Below are 18,015 nucleotides of genomic sequence, written 5' to 3' on the forward strand. Positions count from 1 at the left end.
CTGTGGGGCAGTCAAAATGGCTGACGACCGTCAGCCACTGTCCTTTTCTACTCCCTTAATCCCCATACCTTTTACTGTTTAAAACTGTGTTTCTCATTTGTTTCAGTGTATACTGTAGAAGCAAAAGGTATTTTTGTATAATCAAAAAACTATCAAATGTACTGTTTACTTACTATGTTTGCAGGGCAGCTGCCGCACTGAATCATAGGAATGAGAATCTTGCTTTGTCTCGACCCTGTTTTGCCCGTATTGCATTTCAGCAAGGGCTGGGTTGAGGTTTCAGGGGCCCAACATGTTGGCACTTCTGTATCTGTTTCTATAAATGACCAGTGTGCTCTTAAGCCTCATGCTCCCCACTAGCTGATGCCATCCCAGCTCTGGCAGAGAGAAAGAACAGTCTTTTGGCATCCGGCCCAATATGCCAACAATTATCCACAAACCTTGAGTCCACTTTCACAATGTTAACTGAGGCAATTGGAACAGGATCTTCCTTCATGTGTGTGTGTGTGTGTGTGTGTGTGTGTGTGTGCATGTATGCATCCTGGTGTGCTTGAGTGTGTGTGCTCATTTGCGTGTGTGAATAGACAGGGTGTGTCTGGTACGCTGTTCCTAGAGCCATGTCCCTCTTTGATGAGATCACATTGGCGGGTGCTCCATATTGGGTGGGCTGGTGGGGGAGCGGATGGCTCCTCTCATCAGGAATTTGGCATGGGTGTTCTCTGTCCTCAGAGCTCACCCACATCATCTCATACCACATGACTTAAACAGGGGTCACGACCCCCTTGACCTCAATCACAGGGAACCTGCACTTGAAATTGTATTCCCCCCAGTTGGGAATTGAATAGGAGAATATGTTTTATTACCAAATTCAGACAGATAACACAATCACTGCCAGCATTCTTCTGTTCTTCTGTGCATATGTTTACCAGTTCACTTTTTACATGACCTCTCACCTCGTTCAGGTACTCGTTTGTACTCATTCAAACTTCAGGTATTTTTGCATAAATATTTTGCTTTACTATAATAATCATTCAGGATCATATCTCATTGTATTCAGTCACAATATAAGTTTTGTGATATGTGTGTATTATTTTCAAATATTGTTTGCAAGTCTTGATGTAACAGATCACACAAAAACCTCAGTACAGGGGTACCATGAGGTCCTGGCCCCCCCTGACCTCCCATTCTACCTCAGCCACAGCAAGGATCGGAGAGGAGCGCACTGATACATCCCCAAACACACAAACGCACAGACACACACAGCTACTACTCAGAATAGGACATGGTTCTCTACACATTTACCTGCCATCCCGGACAAGACCCCCAGAGCAGTCACAGTGCACTCCATTCAGACTCACATGTACGGCTGCTCCATCTTCTCCTATCTAAATTCAGCATTTGTGACTCTAGTAGAGATTCTGCTTTTAAAAAAATATTGTATCTTGTATTATAAATCATTTCGTGGTCATGCTTTTACTTACCAAGGCATTGATGCTGCGGATATGTGTTAAGTGCTGTTAATGTGACAGTTTGCCAGTGCAAAGTATATGACTGTTAAGATGTCTGCAATTACGATGCCATTATATCAATGTCCTTGTGGAACATGAGTCAAACTAGCCCTATCTAGTGCAATTAGAGCCAGAAGTTGCTGTTACCATGACTACATGGGTGACAGGAACAGCACCGACTTTGTTGTATTCTAAAGGCAATGAGTGTGACATGACACAAACGAGTGAATGAGGATGGGGAAAGATCAGTTGTCAAGGACAACGTGCAGGTGTTTAGGCTCTCTTAAGAGAGTCTAGTCCCCATGGCAGTCTGCATGTTTTAGTAAAGCAATTGGGAAAATAAGGCCAAAATCAACATCTGCTTAGACTCATGTAAGACTCTTGTAAGATCCACCTCTGCAATTAGAGGGTGTGCATTTTACAAAATGAAATCAAAAGGGTATCACCTGGTCTGCCCCAGGTCAAATTATTTTGGTTTTGGCTTGACTTATCTCTCTTCTGGTCATTTCTAGGGCCATTTTAAAGACATGATTTTTTTGAGCTGTTTGGCTGGTGAAATCTGAAAGCTATGGCTGGAGTGGCTGGGTTCCTGGCCAAGCTTAAGTTGGATGGTTGGTGTCAGGTGGCTTTGGAGTATACGGACACCATGGTGAAACCCTGCCCCCTATTCAGACTCCTGTTTAGAGTGATGTTCTGTCATTTAGGAGGGTTTTGTCTGTGCGGTCCTGGAGCTCCATGTTGTGAGGGTTTATGGGAAGGTTTTGAGAAGTGAAGAGTGGGGTTGTCAGTTGTATATGTAAGTGCTTGTATCAGGGTCTTTTAGCATAGATGGGCCTCTCTGTTTTCCGGCCTTCCCACCTGTAGAAATCGATATTCATTTTTCAAATAGCTTTCCAGTTCTAATCTGTTTTTATTATCTGCCTTTTGTGGGAGCATCTGGTCCCCGCTTTCTCCGTACCTGTTCCTTGTATTCTCTTAAATGTCCACTCTTTTGAGTTCCACTCCACAAAATTGTCTTTCCTTTGCTTACCTCCCTTCAAAATATGAATTTTATATTTGTGTGATAGGTCATGCTGCATTTTATAAGTAAACGAGATTTGAAATGCAGAGATATACCTTAGATTAAATTGTCAGATGCCAATGTAAAATAAGATGGCATAAATTAAATAATCTAGTTTTATCTTTAACTTAAAGAGGCTTCTAAGTTACCTGTGATGGTTTTGGGCTGGGTTGTGTGGAGACAGGGGACAGCTCAGTACCCATAATGCCATTTATGTTATAAAGGCTTGTATGTAATAGTCATTCATGCAATTGACTTTTGGAGGAATAGTATAGAGAATATTTTGGGGTTTTTTATTTTCCCTCTGGCTACCATGCTAATTTGAATGGCATGTGTCCTCCTTCAGGTGTTCATTGAAAAAAGTTCCATTCCAAGATAAAGTTGCTGTGAATGGAATGGAATGGTTAGAAATGCATTTCTTTAATTTCACAGCCAAAAAAATCTACATTTATCAATTCAAAAACAATATATAAAAAAAACTTTTATAATGCTTACCAAAAAATGTTCATTTGATTTGACGGCATATTGCCTTAAGTATTCATAAACTGAACAAGTACTTGAGTATTCCAGTAGTGTGCAGAAAAGATGCTATATTAGTTAGCTTCTCTTTCATTCTTTTTCCCTATTTTTTTTAATTTCACAGAGTAGTCTTTTCTGACTGACATTCATTTTCAGGTGCTGATGTGACTCTCTTTTATGGTTCGTACTGTAGTTGTGAAGGTCAGTGTGTATAAAGATACCATTGGCTGCTATAACTCACTCAGACATGCTCAAGGATCACTAGGCGCCTCAGGGACAAACGTACTGCTTTACAGATCTGGTCAGTTTTGGTACAGACTTTCAGTTTCTGTAGTTCACATAAACATCTCTAACTGTGTACTGGATACCCTCATCTGGGGTTCCAGTCAACTGCTCTTGAAGGGCTTGTGCAGTGTCCCTGTGTCCTTCAGGCTGGTTTATGAGAATTCATTTTCCAACAGTGTACCACCAGAGGACACTGTGCTCAGCAGGTTCCCTTGTTAAAAAAATTGTGATTGAAACTGTTCATTTTAATCAGCTTTACAGTTTTGTAGTCTCACATTTGGAGGTGAGAATTATGGTCACTTACTAGCACTCAATAGAGCTTTACTCCATATCTGCCACCATCTGGATAGCTCTTTCTCTCTCTCTCTCTCTCTCTCTCTCTCTCTCTCTCTCTGTTTGTATGTGGTGTGTGTGTGCATGTGTGTGTTCAAGGTTATCAAGAAACCATGTGCTTTTCAAATGTCCCTCTTCATGTAAAGGTTTTTAAGACCCTTGGAGACTTTTTGTTATTATTATTTTAAGGGGATTTTTATTTGCCTTGGTTTTCATCTCTGTTTCATTGCAGAGAAATTAAAGGGTTTGTCAGTCTTTTAATTGCTTTGATTTGATGTTTTCAGCCCACTTCTTTTATGGTGGGCAGACAGTGGCCTCTGTTGGACATTTGCTGTAAGTACAGGGTTTTAACTCTTATCCCTCTGGAGGACATTTTCACGCCTCTTTAATGATGACAGTTGTTTTGTTCCTGTTTTGGTGTGCTTTCATTTTGTTAAGAGAGAAAAATCATCCTATTAGTTATAATGCCCTTAAGTGTGTTTTTTATGTCTTACTGAAAAACTCGGTGCTAATCTATCATATAACTTGAAAAAGCTTTGCATGTGATTCAAAGTCCTCAAAGTTTGCCATGAGATGAGGTCAGTAAAATCATGCTGGGCTTCAGGGCATGTATCCATGAGATAAACATGTGATAATTCAGCTACTATAGACTGGTTGGGCTACTGAACTGTGCTTCCTGACTTTGAAAGCAAATACTGTATTTTTCTGTCACAGAAAAACTACTGCACAGCTTTCCAATCAAATGAGTGATTGCTAGATTAAGATACACTTTCTCAGATGATCAAAGAGAAACCTTGAATTAAGACTTGATTTACTTGCCAAAGCTTGAACAGTACTCATTCTCATCATGTATTATGGGTTTCATTATATCTGTCTCAGAAAAATAGTTCTCCCTGTTGGAAGTGGACTCAGTTACATGTACTACTGTTTCAATTGTGTCAGCACCATGAGAGTTTCGGCATGTTTGCCACTACTTTAGTTATTCATTTTCTTTTCATCTTGTAATTCTCAAATTTTGGGCATCTTCAGGTAAATGCATACATACCAATTGTGGCATTGATGTAAGCGCTATGTTTGAGGCTGGGCCAGGCTGAAAGCGAAAGAGAGAAGAGAGAGAGTCCCATTGTAGGTCCTCTGGCATTGCAGTCAACATGCAGTGAGTGTAATACGTGTAGATATGAAACCTTTAAGGACTGTGCCCTTGTGTGCCCTCTGTTTAACTTTGCGTGAACTCATCACTCATGCTCCCTGATTATTTTCCATAGATTGCTCTAGGATTTTCCCTGGGCAAATACAGGCAGTGGTATCATTCAAAGGCATCTATAATTACTTCCTAAAAACTGCCAGCAGTTCACCATTATTAAATACATTTTAATTTGATCTTTAAATCAATGATCAGTTTATGGGAAAAGTAAGTGAACATTCAAAATGTGAACCCGAAGAAAGCGTTTGGCATTTGGAAAAAGTTTGTCCTGCCAATTCACAGCAAGCCTTGCACGCAGACTCTCACATTGATCATCATGGAATGTCCCAGAAAATGTTTTCCCTGGGTTTTTAAAGGTGCCTTCGCCACTGCTTTCAGAAAGGGCAGATGCAGTGCAGTGTAGGGCAGAGTCCTTCCTCATCGTCACCAGACCATGCTTACGACCGCTGTAGATCCTGTGGACTACCTCTAAAACAGGGGTGCACTGAACCCCCTCTGCTCCCCTTGTGCTGTCCTCCACACTGCTCTTCTCAAGTGCTGGGTGTACCCATCCCACAGAAATAATCTGCCTTTCTGATGCTTTTGTGTGCCAGCTAGCTATTCATGCAACAAAGAACATGGGGAAAGGTGCCTTACCTCTCATTCCATACTGTTAACCAGGGGAAATTGCAAAGTAATAGGGAGAGGCCTTATGCATAAATGCTTCAGAATTCATATGATTGTACATCCCCTCACAGTCATTTGCAGATTATAATTCTCTCAATGCACTGACCAAGCATCAAACAGCCATGATGACTCATCCTCCACTGATAAGTGAGTGGCCACTGGAGAGTCTTGATCAGTCAGGATCTAGCCCTTCAGTGGCCATGCTTTCCTGTATAGTGAGGGGTTGTGCAGCTATTGGCATCCTGGTAGGAAGGTCATGACTATGCATAGAATAGCTGCCTGGCATCTTTGAACCAAATTCAAGAGCATTGCAAGTCAATTTAAATGTGATTTTTTAATGTTTATTTTTCTGTCATGAATTTGGACCTATTCGATATGGCCAAGATTGGTCTGCATCCACGTGTTGGCTCTCAATGAGTACACATCCTGTCTATCCATTCTTAAATGTATGTCTGGCATCAGTGTAAAATGTTCTCAACCAGTGGGTGGATGTTGTGTTGTCATCCTGCCTGTGGAGGGCAGTACAGCAAACATCCCCTCAGGAAGACAAGCACTAGGAAGGCAGGGCAGTGCACCTCTGTAGATCGAAGCCACGACCGCATACTTCTTCTCTTAATACCTCAGCAATGTCAGGATACTCATCTATTTATACTGCCAGTGGTGGCCTGTGAGCCAGCAGGAGCAGCACAAGAATTGAGATATATATTTTGGGAGATGATTTTATGTGCGCGTTCCTGACTGGCTGCAATGCCTTGTTTTATAATGAAGATTTTTTTTATAAGAAATATTGTTATTTGTTTTTATGACTTGTGTTACAATTCATGAATTCTAAGCCTTTTTAGTATGACAGCTCTGTATGGTAAAAATATATTACTTTCTATGATTTTGTTCCTTAGTGTATCTTTACTTGAACTCATGACATTTAACCCTTTTTATTTGATTTGTTCCATTTTGTCTCTTTAACACTTAAAGAAAATGTCTTGTTTCTCTATATGAATGGCTATTTTTCTGTCCACATTAAAAATATTACTTATTGCAAAATGTTTATTTGTTTTCATTTTTTATATCTCAGATATTGTACTTTGCACATCAATAGAAAATGTAGACCGTCCACAATAATGACTACTGTACACAGCCCAGAGAGCTCTCATTTTATTCAGTCCACAAAATTAACATTTCAGAAAGTAAATGCAGCAGGGCTGACCTCCTCTTTCTCTCTCTTTCTCTCTCTCTCACACACTCACACACAATTAACACACCACACGAGCATATGCCACCCTCTGCCTCACAACGACAAGTGTACTCATAAAAAGGTGCAATCACACATACTCACACGCACACACACATGCCTACCACAGTTTGCTACAACATGCATACACTCACACATGCAGGCAGTTGTGGACAGATTCAATGTTCACTCTATCCCACTACAAATATGCACATTTTGGAGTGAGAGATTCCAAGCTTTAAGCTGAAATATGAATGTGTGGATTTACCACTTGAACCAATTATGGAGCACAGTGTGTGCACAGTGTTCTTCCACTCAAATGGAAGAACACTCTTGGACTCAAATTATAGGCCTTTCAGACTTATTCCTATTAAGCTGTTGCTTTAAACTTTTATTGCACTTAACTCTTAACAATTTGCATCTTTTGATTTAAGTCTGCTCTCCAGTTTTAATTTCCAAACACAAATATTTAAGTTACCTTTAACTAGAGATTCCGTAGGTGTAGTTATTCTGAATTGCAATGTTACTGAGTCCAGGTTTTTGGGGTGGAGGGGAACACAAGAGGCTCAGAGCCTTGTAAGGAGTTTTATATTAATAATGGGGGTGTCCAAAAACTATGGTGATTCTACAACTTTTAACCAGGGCTGAGTCATATTTTAAACAGAATGTGACTGACAGAATCTGAAATGCTGTGTGAGGTCAGGGCTAGTCGGTGTATCTGTGAAATTCCCTTCCAACCCAGTTTGTTCCTGATCATTTTTACACCAACTCTTTTTGTTCAAATGTACAACTGGGTCCCAAGAAGTAACAAGCCAGGCCTCAGCACAGTTGCGCTTAAAATGGCTACTCTTCTTTTGTGTCCTACCACATTCTCATAATTTCAATTGGCAAAATAATTTCAAAGAAATTAAACTTCCAAGGCAGGAATCAGCACCGAAGGCAGAGTTTCTCAGTGATGTATAGGTGCAGATGTTTCATAAAAAAGAAACAAAAGTTCAGTCTTGAGTTTTAATCACCACAAACTTAAATCACCACAATATTACTGCAGTGGTTCTTTGTTGGTACACAGTGTGGAAAACATCTTTGGGTCATCAGAGAGTGTCTTGAAGCGTTGAAAGGTGGAGAGATCTTGTCACTCAAGAATGTGTGGGGACCTGCTACCTGTCACACTGTGAAGGGGGTGGGGTGGGAGGACCCAATGTGCAGATGAAACAGGCCGGACAGAGCCTCCACCACAGTGGCAGTCAGCGCGAACCTCCCAAAACTGACCCAGTGAATCGTTTGTCCTGGCCACGCCCACCTCCCCACCCCTGCCGCCGTTCAAATTGCCTCTCATCGTCTCCTGCAGCTGCTCTGTCAGGGTCTGTGCAGTGTTCCGTATATTCCCTTTAGTGAAGGCTGCCCAGGCGTGAGAGTGCCAGTCACATTACCATCCAGCAGACATGACAAACAAGGCTCAGCCGTGTTGCCTTAAAACAAACAGTCTTATCCATCTCTAAATCCAGTAAGTGCCCAGTAAGGTGCGACAGTTATTGAAATAACTCATGCGTCCAAGGATCAACATTATACAATATAACAGTTTCAAAGTTACGTGTCTTTTCTGTACAATGCCGTAGATTTCTCCTGTCAACTTGTTGCTTATATCCAGCGGTTCAGGTTAATAAACTGAACAAAAAAAGTAAAATAAATAAATAAATGCATTATGAAGCCCAGAATTCTGGGAGGGCAGCAAGAGAAAGAGAGTTACTCCATCGATCAGTGTTCACAAACCGCACATGCCCTGCGTTGCAGTCTTCTGAAGTGATCAGACATACAGGAAAAGGTAGACTGCAGCTAATACTCCATTTATCACATGATTCCATATAGCCCTTGTGCAGCACCACCCAATCACTGCAATAAATACAACATTTCACACAAAGTCATAGAGTCTGGCTGATGGGGCCTGGAGGGCAATGCAAGAGTGCACTTAATAAGCAGGCCTGAATGCCACAGATGTTGCAGAGGTGCTCATGGGTGATGAAGTCTAGCAGTAGTTCAAAATACTTCATTCCCAGGACTCCAATTCCCATTAAACCAATCTCTAATCTCTCTATTGAACAAAATATAGGAGTAATCTACACCAGCGATTGGCAATGTCCATCCTCTCAGCTGAATGATCTTAAGTCAATTGCTGAACATCTGCCTTAATTAATTGTTGTCATTGTCAGGACAAGCAATCACCTCACCTAGTGTTCTTGGAAGAAAATTGATTGATAATTGAATGGCAATCCTAAAACCTGCAGGATTAGCACATTACTCAACACCACCTTCCTGAGATCCTGAAATTTACACAAACCACATCCGGAAGTTTCTCTCAAAAGGGTTTTTTTTTTTTTTTTTGGAAAATGAAAACCTAAAAATGTAGTCTAATGAAAAAAACACATTTAAAAATTTTATATTGTACACTTGATAAAATAGAATGTGCTGTGAATTTGGAAGTATGCTGGTATACAGCTGATGTTTCCCTTTTTCACAAGTGACATTCATCATAGTATGAAACAAATCCCATATGCTCTGTATCCAGCTTTTCAGATCAGGCTTGTATGAGGACAATTGGAAGTTATTACCTTTATGTACATTCTTAGTGCAGTTCCATACTTAGAGATCTATTTCATGCCCTATGTAATGTCATTGTGGCCATTGCTCCCCTCTCTCCTAACCACCATAACACCCTAAACCTAAGGGGACACCACTGTTCAGTCTTACCACCCACCCTACCCCCTACATGTGCTAGTAACAGTGACATCATGCATTGATGGCATTGGCCACATCTGTGAAGACGAGCCGACTGGGCCTCTGTGCTGTCCCTTGACTGGGCATCAGTGTCTATGGGTCAGAAATAGAGACAGAGGGAGAAAGAAAGGAAGGGAGAGAGAGGGGGGCAGGAAGGTACGTTAGTTAAGTGACCAAAGAATTGCTGTTCCTGAGTTTATGCACTGCTACGTGTTCTTTATGCACCCTGTTATGCTTCCGTTCTTCTTATAATGCAATTATTTCTCTCTTTATTCTAAAAAGGCCCAACACTTTTCCTGTGGTTTAACATTTCCTCCCTTCTCGTTCCTCCAAAATATCTTTCCTACAGTCCTCAAGATCGCGTGCTTGAGCAGCTTTTGTTTTTCATAGTTGAGACTATGACTATGAGTTATAACTCCATTATATTATCTTGTTCTCTCATTCTTAACTGTAAGAAAAGCCCATTTTCCAGGATATAATACAATGAAAGCACATAAACCAATGGGTCGGATTGTAAAGTGGAGGTAAAAAAAAAAAAAAAAAAAACAAATACAGGAGGTGACATCACCGCACCGAGTTGCATGTGTGTTAGACATGGGAGAATGAGAGGAAGGTAAGCTGTGGATTGAGTCTGCAGTGAAGACAGCAATGGCTTGGAACAATGGTCAGATATCACCACAGATACATTACCTTTTCAGTTCAAACTGCTATGGCATCTTGTGAAAACAATGGCTTTTACAAAAAAAAGACAAAAAAGAGAATGAAAAGTAAATAAATCAACAAATAAATGCAGTGGTATTTAAACTTGGTCCTGACAACCCTCTGCGTATACTGGTTTTTGTTCTAACCACAACTGCAGCCCCAGAATTTTAACAAGCTGTTAATTCTTTTTTTTTTAAATCAGGTGCTTTTCATGATGAGGGGGGATTATGTACCCTCTTAAGCCATATTATGTCAGAAATAGCTATGCCTGCCATGAAGAAGTCTCATGTTCACATTATGCTTGTTGTGCTATATTGCAAACAACTGCATAAAACGAGGTGACAAAATTATTTTACTGATCATGTTAAAGACCGAGCTGAATCCGTAGGGCCCTAATTGATGAAGATGTGGACACCTGGTCATTATGTCTAACCATCTGGTAGATAAAGAAGAATTTAAACACAGAGTAAATGTTACCAAGCCAAACCTCCATTGTGTTATTAAGTTGAAGAAAAAAAAAAAAGATTTACTTAAACATGTGTTTGACAACATAATTAGGAGCCTGTTTATTCCCCTCAGTCCTGAATTAGAATTTGTTGTTACCTCTATTTATACAATTCTTTGCAATATATCACCATGTGAACATGGGACTTTTAGCTTAATAACATGCATAGCTATTTCTGATATAATATGGCTTAAGATGGTAAGTAATTTATCTAAACATGAAAAGCATCTAATTAAGAATAACTGACAGCTTGTTAAAATTACAATTGTGCTTGGAATGCACACCAGCATGCACAGAGATTCCCTGGTACTGAATTTCAACACCACTGAATAAATGGATGCTTTGGTGGCCACTTCTCTCTGAATTGATACTGAAATGTAAAGCTATTGCAGGATCATTGTTGGCCAGAGCAGTTTGTCAGTCAGTATCAGTGTTTTCAGCATCAGCGTTGGTGTTGCGTAGTATCAGTGAATGTTAACGAGCGTGTACAGGTCAGTTTGTGTGTTTGTCAGAGACCATTTGAGAGGGAATAACCTTGGCATTGGCTCCGGTGCCAGCACCCTCACGGCCATGGTCTAGCAGCTCCTGCTCCAGCTCGTCCTGCTCCTCAGCCGGGTCAAAGTTGTACATGGGCATGAGCTGGTGCCTCAGCTTCTCCAGCCTGAGTCAGACATTAGCACAGCCAAGGGTCAGAGGTTGGCAAGGCAGCAGAGCAGTAGTGGTTTAGTTATTTTAGATCTATAGTTGATCTTCTGAGCATCGTTTCTGGAAGTTATGTGGTTTCTAGGTGGCTTTTTAACCTGAGCACTTGTGATCTGTATTCAAAATTACAGACAACTTAATTTCAAATGGACAGTTCATTTTGAGAAACATAAAAAATAAATAATTCACGTGCTGCTGCCTCTCTAAAATATATCTTATAAAGACATTACCCTAAAGTCATTCTTTTGTAAAAACTTTGGGAAAACAAAGTACTAGTGGATGGATGATTGATAGTTTGAATGGACAACAAAAAAATATTTTCTCACCTCTTCCTTTTCCTGATATATAGCATCTAAAAATAAAAGAGTGACAACTGTCATAACACAGCTTCATCTTATTAAAATATCTAGACATGCATTCACAATATTAAACACATCAGACATTGATTCAGCACATATTTAGCAGGATCAAGGCAATCTAATTTGCTATTTGTATTCACCATTGGAGCTGATTTGTTTGCAATCTGAAAAACAAACGCTGGTATTATAGATTAATGGAGTATGTAGTCTTGGAGTGAGAGGAGGTGTTGTGCCATGTGTAGACAGACAGCAAGTATACACAAAAGACTGACAGAAAAGCAGAGGTGCGCACCATAACCACAGCCAGGCCGATAACAGTGATGATGCCAAAGGGCACGAGGACCATGCCCATCCCGGACCCCGCCGTTTCCATCTCTGGCAGCTTTGTGGAGTTGAAAGTGGTGTCATTCGTCACCATGGCAACGGACATGGTTATGGTGGTGGTCTGGGCAGTGCTGTTGTCACGACCATCGCCAGTCACCGTAGCGCCTGGGAAAAAGACGGCTGTGGGGATGGGGCTGGAGAAGTTGGCCTCTGTCGTGCTTAGAGACATCTTTCCCTCTCAGGTGGGGCGCTGAAGTTCGTGATGGGCTCACTCTGTGGTGCCGTTTGTGTTTATTGCTGTAACTGAGGTCTGATGAAGCATTGTGAACTCCATAGACAACAGTCACAAAACAGCCCCTGAAAGACATGATAATAATGTTGCAAATATCAGGGCTCACACCAGGAATCAGTACTCAGCCTCAGGAATACCTCTCCTGTACATTACACTGGCCTTAAAAAAAGACACATTTAAGTATCATCACATCTCATAGTGCTGCTGATGGAAGCACTAACAGCAACCCTTCCTTATTGTTCAGATGAGGGCTTACATTTGTCATCATAGTACATTAAATGTACATTCACCTAGACTAGTATCCAGTATTTTACAATTTGCTGGAATTACTTTATTGTGAATGGAGGCTAAAGCCTAAGATTTTGCTGCTTCCTTTGCTGGATGTACTGTAATGCATTCATGAATTTCTGAGATAAAATGAAAACGTAAAAAACACACATTTCAATTTCCTACTCTTTCATCATAATATATATATATATATATATATATATATATATATATATATATATTGCTTCCTGATTCTTGTTAATTGTTAAGTCCAGTACCCTCACTTACATTAATATGCAAACATGATAAATCTTTAAAATCACAACTTTTAAGGGGTAAAATATATATTTTATATATGTATTTTTTTAAATATATTGTATGTTTCTGATGGTTCAATTAATTTTCACATCCTTTTGAACCTCTGAACATGGGTCCTTTTGCATTTCCATTCCTGTTCTATCTGTTGACCTTGAATCCAATACCTACACCTACCAAATATGCACACTACTGCTGCCTTTGCTAAAAGCTTGTTACAGGGCTGATTTAGTGCTTAGTACTAGAGCTGGTACTTTCTCAAAGTGTCCACAGAAAAGCCACAAAATACAACAAAATCACTGACATAAAGACTAATCATCTCATCATGGTATCCATAACCATTTACTACCTTCTCTCTCTCACTTTACTCTAACACAGAACACAGACAATAGTGCTTATGCAAGCAAGCCACAGATCAATGGGAACTTTACTTTTCCTCTTTCATTTCCTCTTGAGAGAGAACCATCATAAATCTAGCAAGGGGGGAATGTGTAAAGCTTTCACAGCAAAATCCTCGGCTGCAGCTTCCAGGCAAGAGACAGGGCTAATGGCGTCGCTGGTACTGCACACCAGGGCTAGGAGACTGTGCTGTTACAATACTGAATATTACCACCCTGACACACAGAAGAGTAAACTACCACAACTCTGACTGTACACAGTGCTGTATTATACATCTAATTGGAGACCAGGAGTTATTATATTCCTGCATGCTTCAGTATTGTAGCTTGACTACTGGAAAGAGAATAGCCAGAGCCTGTACTAGAGCCCTGTGCCAAAAGCATTGTTTGACTTGCACTGTTTCATCAGCAGATTCTGAAATGAAACATATACTTCATCCTTCCTTTCGAGAAGGATGTTTAAGTTTCAAACAAGAAAAAGACTCAAAACCTCTTTCTTTAGTAAAAACATTTTGCAAGATGACTATGACAACACAAACTATGTGCTGTTCTGCTCTGGGAATGAGCGGGCATGCTGATATTGGTTCTAGGAAAGACTGACATCTGATCTCATGTTTTCAGAAAAATAAATATAAACTGCAATTATGATCAAATAAAACAAGGACAAGAAAAACTGTGTGTCTCTGCAAAGTCTGAGGGTTGTGTTTTGGTGTGTCTTTGGGGAGATGTCGAAACGGTGTACAGCTAAGAAGAGAAAAAGAGGAAGTGACCACATAAGCACCTGTATCCTTCTGCTTCGGAAGTCAGGGGACAAGCAGAGCAGGCTCGGGGTCTGTGAAAAGGGAGGGGTCGCTCTGTGTGTGTGTGTGTGTGTGTAAGGGACAACATGAAGGGAAGAGCAACTGAAAGGTGGTTACAGGAAAACCGCTTCCTTCCTACTGGTCTGACAGTCCACACACTCAGCCCTGACAGTTGCTTTGGATGGAGGCAATGTCTGAGTGAAGCAGTTGAGGTCACATAACAAGAGGGGGGTTGGTGAGCATGACTGTAATGGGGGGGGGGGGGGGTATAGCAGTTTGCTGGATGGCTGATATACCAACATGTGACAGATGATGTGTTTGATATATTATTCTGAATCTTTTGCCTTCCCATTGTATTAAAAAAGATCTCTGAGAAATGGTGCGAGAGGTGTTTGGGTAGCCTCACCTCACCTCAGAAGCAAATCAATCACATTTCAGATATTTTTTTGGTACATCGGACAAAGGGCATTGTAATTTGGTCTTTGAGCTGTAGATACTCTTTATTATATTATGCTCCTGAAGGATGGGTGAAGTCAGAAGCCTGGGGATATGCATCCTTAGGATCCTCACAGTGGGGTCCCACAGTAATATCCCAGAGTTGCTGTGCTTTCAGATATCCTGCATTATCATGTTAATGAAGATGCATCATGAAAGCAGCATTTACCCTGTGCTGATCAGAGCTTAGGTTATACAGAATTAGTGTATATACAGACTGTATCAGAAAATCACTATCTCACAGATTACCCCACACATTACAGGAACCATAGTCCTCCAATATTTTAACCATATGATTATGGTCCTAAATAGTCATCACAACTGGCTTGTCATATTTGTGTGCCATGTATTAAGATATGCATTTTTATTATTTGTTTTAGGAGTGGAGGTAAAAAAAAAATGTTTGAATCTATTTTCAGGTCCTACCACCCTCCCCCGCCTGTCCATCCACTTTCTCCCCCCACGCTCCACTCATCTTCCCGTTTACGTTAGCTGCGGCTTGAGAGCGCCGTTCTCTCCCTGTGGCAGAGTGACACCGACGATGCCAGCAGCTTAGCCGTGGGTGGTGCGGGCAGGATGTGGGCGCCACACTCATCACCGCACACGTACAGTACCAAGGAAAGGGGATTGCAAGAGATACCAAGAAACGAAGCCTGGCAGCATGAAAGCATTTCCACTCAAACACGCACAAATGCATCCGTCCTTTCACACACGCACAAGAACGATTACGCACAAGTTTGCGCTATCTTACACATGTACATGCAATGACAAACGCACAAATGCACTCTCTTACATGTGCAAAAACAAACACATAAATGCAGCCTCATACACACAAACATGTAGAGATACAAAAACACACACATGCAGGTGTACACACAAACATGCCAACATATACATGCACTACCACACAAACACAGACACATACACACACATACACACACATGCACACATGCGCATACACACACATGCAATTGGAAACACACATAAACTCAAAGACACATGCTCACAGCATACACACATTTGTACCCAGATATGTCCACATACACAAATACACACAAACACACACACACACACACACACACACACACACAAACACACTTAACCCTGTACATATAAACATGCTGGGAACTGATGAGCTGTTTTTCCCAACTACAATGGTACATTTACACTATCTAGACCCCTACTACCAGCCCAGAGTACACTGAGTTAATGAGCTACTAGTATGGACTTTGCTCTTGAACGGCACAGCAAAAAAAAATGGAGCTAGTTTGGGGCCTTAAGCTGCATTGGGCCTGCAGCTGCTGTGCAGCTGTCCTCTCCAGTGACACTGTGGAAAGGTGATGGACGCTGCCACCTCAAGCATGCGACTGAAGCGAGCTCATGTGTGTGTTTAACGCTCCCGTGCTCTTTATTCCTGCTGCGCCTGCTCATGTAAAGCAATAGTACCTTTCTATCTCTTTTCACACGATAACATCATGAACGCAGGCAGTTACTTCACAGATCTAACGCACAGAGCCTACAATGCCTTGCAATCGACTGATTTGTTCGTTTTTGTTTGGTTTCATCGCAAGACGAACATGACATTTCAGTGGTAGCCGGGCGTAACTTATTTTTGACGGTGGCTCTTATCTCTTGATCATGAATCAGTGTCATCAGATGCAACATTTCACAACTGCCAGAAGTCAGTAATGACATCAAAAACTGACAGTGATGCAGACTTCTATCGGCGTCAAACGTATCTGTTAGTGCTATATACAAGATGGATGTCACACGACATATTACATAATGTTTCCTCTCTGTTGACTGACTGGCTGCAAACAATTGCAAAGAGGAACGGGCAGCACATCAGCACATAGCACTAACATGCAAATGGTCTCTGGGGTGTTTTAAAGCAAGTAGGAATGTTTCTCCATACAAAATCTCAAACAGTGATTGAGCCAGTATTATGCTGTTGTCAATTTCTGGGTTACAAAGAAGAGCAGATGGACTAAAATGACATCAGGGAACCTTCAGCCATCAGGCAGTGAAGACAAAAACAAAGCTCTGCTACTGCACAGGATGGCCCGCCCGCTTAATGAGAAACATGTGCACTCTCTCAGCCAATCAGAAAAGAGGGCCTGTTGAAGCCTGTCGCTGCTCCAATCAAAAACCAATGCAAATCAAAGAAATCCACCCAAAATTCTTCCCCTGATGAAATAATCATGGTTATAGTCAGCTTTGAATATGTTGCACTTAGCTACCCTTCTCAGACTCTGCAGAGGTTTCGTAACCCAGTCATTTTATAGTGCTGAGCTCCAGTGAGTGTGCTAATGCTCAGAATAGATTTTACGAGTCCAAACACTGTAGACATAATCTCATGCAGAAGTGACAGAGGATCGCCTCCCCAGTCCAGTAAAGCATGCACTCACCCTCCGTCTCTAGCTGAGTGCCGCGTTGTAGGTGTAGAGAGGGGGGGAGCAAAATGTAGAGGGTCTCCTTCTTTTCTTTCTCTCACTCTATCCCTCTCTCCCCCTATGCTCTCTCTTTCCCCCTCTATTCGCCTTCCTTCCTTGTTCTCCTCCTCAGCTGTGACTCTTGGCTACTCAGTAGAAATGCTGTAGCCCCACAGAGATGCAGTCGGTTGGGAAAACAAACATAATCCTTGTAATTATTTTCTTCCTTTCCGTTCTCTCTCTCCCTCTCTCCCTCTTTCGCTCTCTAGCTCTCTCTGTCTGTCTCTCCTTCCCTCAATCCGCTCCTTGTAAAAAAAATTACAGCAGCTCCAAGGATGCTGCAACCGGAGATCTGTGTTCCAAGATCCAGCTCCCTCCCCAGCCAGTTTCATTGGTTAGCTGGGTTATAATCTCCAGGCCTGGTTGGCTTAGATATGCTGTCTGTCAGGATTTTCAGGGATGGAGACAGGCTTTAATGGTTCAGCACACCAGATGCTGTCAGTACTTGGTTCTTGATTGTATCCGGGTGGCTGCCCCTGGGAAATTAACCCTTTGATCTCCAACCCCCCTTTTCCACTAGCATATAACAGGCATTTGTGAAAGAAGAAATGTCTCTTTGTGCTGGGAGCTGGGCCGAGTGTTTTATAGCTGACCTTTTTCTAAAGGCAGGCACTTCAACGCAACAACTACTGACCGCCTGTATTTGTCTCTCAAAGGCAAATTCCTCGGTGCATGAAACATATGTTGTTGTAAGCCTGGTAAATTTTTGTAAGAAAAACTAGGTCATGGACATTACCATAATGTTTGCTCTTGACTCTTACATGGAAAAACAAACAGCATAATTGAAGA

General features: G+C 41.4%; 2 protein-coding genes across 7 annotated transcripts in view; one reads left to right on the plus strand and one right to left on the minus strand.

The window, feature by feature from the left end:
- The window catches only part of si:ch211-161c3.6 (high mobility group protein HMGI-C), a 23,869-nt gene extending 17,253 nt beyond the window's left edge, over positions 1 to 6,616 (plus strand). For all 5 annotated transcript variants that reach the window (XM_035383035.1, XM_035383031.1, XM_035383030.1 and 2 more), the window contains exon 6: positions 1 to 6,616. This exon is cut by the window's left edge. The gene's annotated coding sequence lies outside the window, so the exon portion shown is untranslated.
- A 1,181-nt stretch (positions 6,617 to 7,797) lies between these two features.
- si:ch211-161c3.5 (uncharacterized protein C3orf18 homolog) lies at positions 7,798 to 17,556 on the minus strand. 2 transcript variants are annotated; one of them, XM_035383029.1, is made up of 6 exons: positions 17,143 to 17,556; positions 12,136 to 12,524; positions 11,811 to 11,836; positions 11,317 to 11,443; positions 10,266 to 10,307; positions 7,798 to 9,668 (listed from the first exon to the last, which is right to left on the minus strand). In XM_035383029.1, exons 2-5 carry the CDS (start codon positions 12,394 to 12,396, stop codon positions 10,275 to 10,277), a joined length of 447 nt encoding a protein of 148 aa, XP_035238920.1. In that variant the 5' UTR covers positions 12,397 to 12,524; positions 17,143 to 17,556; the 3' UTR covers positions 7,798 to 9,668; positions 10,266 to 10,274. The 2 variants fall into 2 exon arrangements, with proteins under 2 accessions (XP_035238920.1, XP_035238919.1); XM_035383028.1 differs by lacking the exon at positions 10,266 to 10,307 and having other exon boundaries at positions 17,143 to 17,554.
- Positions 17,557 to 18,015: the final 459 nt, after the last annotated feature.

This window comes from Anguilla anguilla, chromosome 11 (genome assembly GCF_013347855.1).
Source record: "Anguilla anguilla isolate fAngAng1 chromosome 11, fAngAng1.pri, whole genome shotgun sequence".
Lineage (NCBI taxonomy): Eukaryota > Metazoa > Chordata > Actinopteri > Anguilliformes > Anguillidae > Anguilla > Anguilla anguilla.